This window comes from Sinocyclocheilus rhinocerous, unplaced genomic scaffold, assembly GCF_001515625.1.
Source record: "Sinocyclocheilus rhinocerous isolate Xijiao unplaced genomic scaffold, SAMN03320098_v1.1 scaffold892, whole genome shotgun sequence".
Lineage (NCBI taxonomy): Eukaryota > Metazoa > Chordata > Actinopteri > Cypriniformes > Cyprinidae > Sinocyclocheilus > Sinocyclocheilus rhinocerous.
In genome coordinates this window covers 101,999-105,571 of record NW_015642825.1, presented here as the reverse complement: position 1 = coordinate 105,571, position 3,573 = coordinate 101,999, and the positions used below count along the sequence as shown (strand labels likewise).

The 3,573-nt window shown below is 38.9% G+C and overlaps 1 protein-coding gene across 1 annotated transcript in view; it reads right to left on the bottom strand.

Annotated features, from left to right (window-relative positions):
- Window positions 1–3,367, bottom strand: part of enox2 (ecto-NOX disulfide-thiol exchanger 2) — a 203,121-nt gene extending 199,754 nt beyond the window's left edge. Inside the window, exon 1 of the mRNA XM_016573873.1 lies at window positions 3,288–3,367. Within this exon, the coding sequence (XP_016429359.1) occupies window positions 3,288–3,324 (37 nt within the window). The 5' untranslated portion in view covers window positions 3,325–3,367. The remainder of the gene's footprint in view (window positions 1–3,287) is intronic.
- Window positions 3,368–3,573: the final 206 nt, after the last annotated feature.

Sequence of the window (3,573 nt, the reverse complement as noted above, 5' to 3'; positions counted from 1 at the left end):
GCGGAGGCGGAGTTTAACCTATAGGCACATTCCAGAATCTGGCGTTCGCTGGGCCTGCTGTCAATAAAAGCTTTTATTTCAGTAACAAGGATGTTTTCAGTTCTGAAACTTACAGGATATTCTTTTAGTACGATGACCTCTTATATATCAAAAGCTCAAGTAAAAGTTGATTTCTCAATTCATGACCCCTTTAATGACTATTAACAAGGTTAATAATTAATGGGGATCTAAAGACAATCATAAAACACGCTACATATACAAAATATATTCATAATCTTTAGATATTAATCAAATTATCCATAAGAAACAATTTTACATGTGGTGAATGAAGATCAAGTTTGCGGCGGTAATGTTCGGATTGCAAATTGTACGTACAACAAATTTCTTTTTATGAGTGTGGTCCATTTCGAAGTGTTTATATCCAAACAAACAATATTCGTAGATTCTCCTCTACGCCTGTATTGTTCTGTGCTTGCACAGACTCCGTGGCTTGCAGTTTGTCACAATGATTTTTTAATGATTTTTTAAAGTTTAATTACAACTCTTATAAAGTCATCATCAAGTCATGCGGTTCGAAACTGATTTCATTTAGAGTATTCGTTCTCAAGTCAAAGTGAAGTAATTTTCTTCATTTATTAGAAATCTGTAAATTCGCAAGTGCAGTCACATAACTCAAGACCTCCATCTTTAATATTTACGATTTGATTTATTTACGATTTGCTTCGGCATCTCGCTTGCAATATCACTTGCGTATCGGCCGGGAAAAAAAATCACAACGCAGGAAAACCCTGACTGTGTTATAATGTATTACATTCAGCAACAGAGCATTGTAATGATTAGCATGATCTTGGTCAAGAAGCTAACATCGAACCTGGTCTGTCCTAACACTGAAAGACGGAAATCCAAAAACTAGCACTGCAACTCACTAAATGAAAAAAAAATAAGGTATATAAAATAGATCAACTTCCATGTGCTTTTTTTTGTTGGAAAACAGCAGCTTGCTATTCTCAGTCCTGGTTGTTGAGAAGCATCGTGGAATCGTTAATTATTCAAATGCAGAAAGATATGATTTGAATTTTTGAGTGACAAATAAGTAGAAGGGTGGGGGAACACTGGGGGGGCAATCAGTTTTCAGGGGGGCATGTGCACCCATTGCCCCTCCCGTCTACGCCACTGCTTGTCACTCTTTAGGACTTGAGGACACTGTGTTCCACTTCACAATGCTGGTTTCCACGAGGAAGTTTTCACTGGAGCTGTAAAGGGTCTTGTGGTGAGAGTCAGTGAAGAGTAAGTTTTAGGGGTTGCATTTTCTCAGGCAGAGTTGCCGTTTTGTGCCATGTGGTGTTTTGGCCATTTTAAAACCAGGAAGATTTAGCTCGTTTTTGAGAATAAAAAGCATAACAAGAAACACAAAATGAACACCCGTGGCTCCTGATGATATATTGAGGTCTTATGAAGCGAAACGATCGGTCTGTGCAAGAAACTGAACATTATTACCTGAAATCCAGAGCCTTGGACAAACGGTCCGGAGTGATGTCCGGTTCATGAGCGAATCATTCTTTTGAACCGGTTCTTTTTGGTGAATTACTTGAACCAGTTCACCAAATCAAACTGAAGTGTCTGAAACAGTTCGAGGCTCGAGCAGCACAGATCTACAAGTTACTCAATCAAAACTCACTTTCAGACGCCTGACAGTCACTGCGACTGGGAATGAACAGAAATAGCGGGGTATCTGATCCTGTGATGAATGAATCATTCAGCGCTTCAGTTCCTCCAGCAGTCACTGAACTGAGGAAACCGTTCGACTCGGACCGAAGACCGACGAGCCGCTGATATTCACATGCATGAACCGAACACACGAATGAAGGGCGAAATGAAGGTTTTAATGGTTTCTCATTGTTTATGTAAAAAGGTGAGCTGATGAAGACTAGTTTATTCACTTTATATGCTTTAGACACAAAAAACATCCACGTTTCACATCATTATTGGGTGCTTTAATAATATAATGGCGTATACGTGACGTCATTGTATGATTACGTAAATGAACTAGTGAATTGAACCTGTTCATTGAAATGAACTGTCCGAAAGAACCAGTTCACAGAAAAGAATCGTATTCTCCTGTTGTCTGAGGCTCTGGATTACAGGTAATAATGTTGTAAATAATGTTCAGTTTCTTGCACAGACCGATCGTTTCTCTTCATAAGACCTCAATATATCGCCAGGAGCCACTAATTTTGTGTTCCTTGATATGCTTTTTTAATTCTCAAGACTTGTATTTTATGAATCACCAAGGACCACAGTTTCAGCTAAAAATCTTCTTTACTGTTATACTGAAGAAAAAAACAGTCACCTACATCTGGATGGACTGAGGGTGAGTAAATTTAATGTGAAGGCAAAAAAGCACTAAATTGATTACAGGCCTTCTATCATGCAACAGAGTAATGCAAAACGAATCTAAAATTTGTAATCGTCGTGCTTGTGTTATATTGCACAGACAGTTCAATGAGACCTCCAGATTCATTATGGTGACTGATTGATGCAGGCATTTCACCTTCAGCACCCCTCACCTCACAGCCAACACGAGTCCTGCAACTCTTCACACAAAACCAATTAACTAGGTGTAAAGTTGAACTCTCCAGCCTCTGGCATCTCCATTATTTAAGTATAAGGCAATAGCAAAATGACCATTTATAATAAAGCAACAGAGCTATGAGAGCAGAAAGCTGTGCTATGTGCATTCGCCTTACAGTCAACCTCACTGAATTCGTAATGTATTATTAGTGTGAAAGACAAAGTTCTTTCTAAGATGTCAGAACCGTTCGCACTGGCACCGAGGTGGAACAGTGCGAATTACTCAGACCCGGGATCCAATTTCACTTACTTGGATTTCCCCGAAAATAAATTGTTGTACAATTGTGATGAAAGTGTCCTCTTTAACTTGAAAAATCACTACCAATGCTGTTAAAATATATTTTTACTCCCAAAATGGATATAAGAGAATACAGAGAGAACAGAAAATTATGGAGAAAGATGCTGAGAGTGAAGGAGAACATAAATGTCACAAATCAACTTAAAGGGGTCATATGATGCTTTTTTAAAGATCATTATTTTGTGTATTTGGTGTAACAGAATATGTTGACATGCTTTAATGTTCAAAAAACATCTTGCCAACAAATCCTTTCTCTGCCGTGAGATCTACACTCTGCCTGTGAATGAGAAGCTTAAAGGGTCTCTGATGGTACATCAAGCAGACAGAACTTCCATCAGCGGAATGCATATCAACTCACCTACAGCTCGAGCAGATCTGTAGTCCTTGAACATCATGTGTTAAGCAGACGCTCGATCTCCCGGTGACGGCACCCTGTTAAGAAGACAATACAGGCTTAGCTGCGTTTGGGCATTAAGGTGACTGAGATATCTCTTTGAAACAGCCTTGTGAGCATATAACCACAGATGGCTTTCCATCAGCATAGTAACGTCTTGGAGAAGGCAATGTAAATTCAGCGAGAAACAAATATCCAAATAAATCCAAATAATGCACAACAGTTTAATAGTCAAAAGTCACCTGGGATC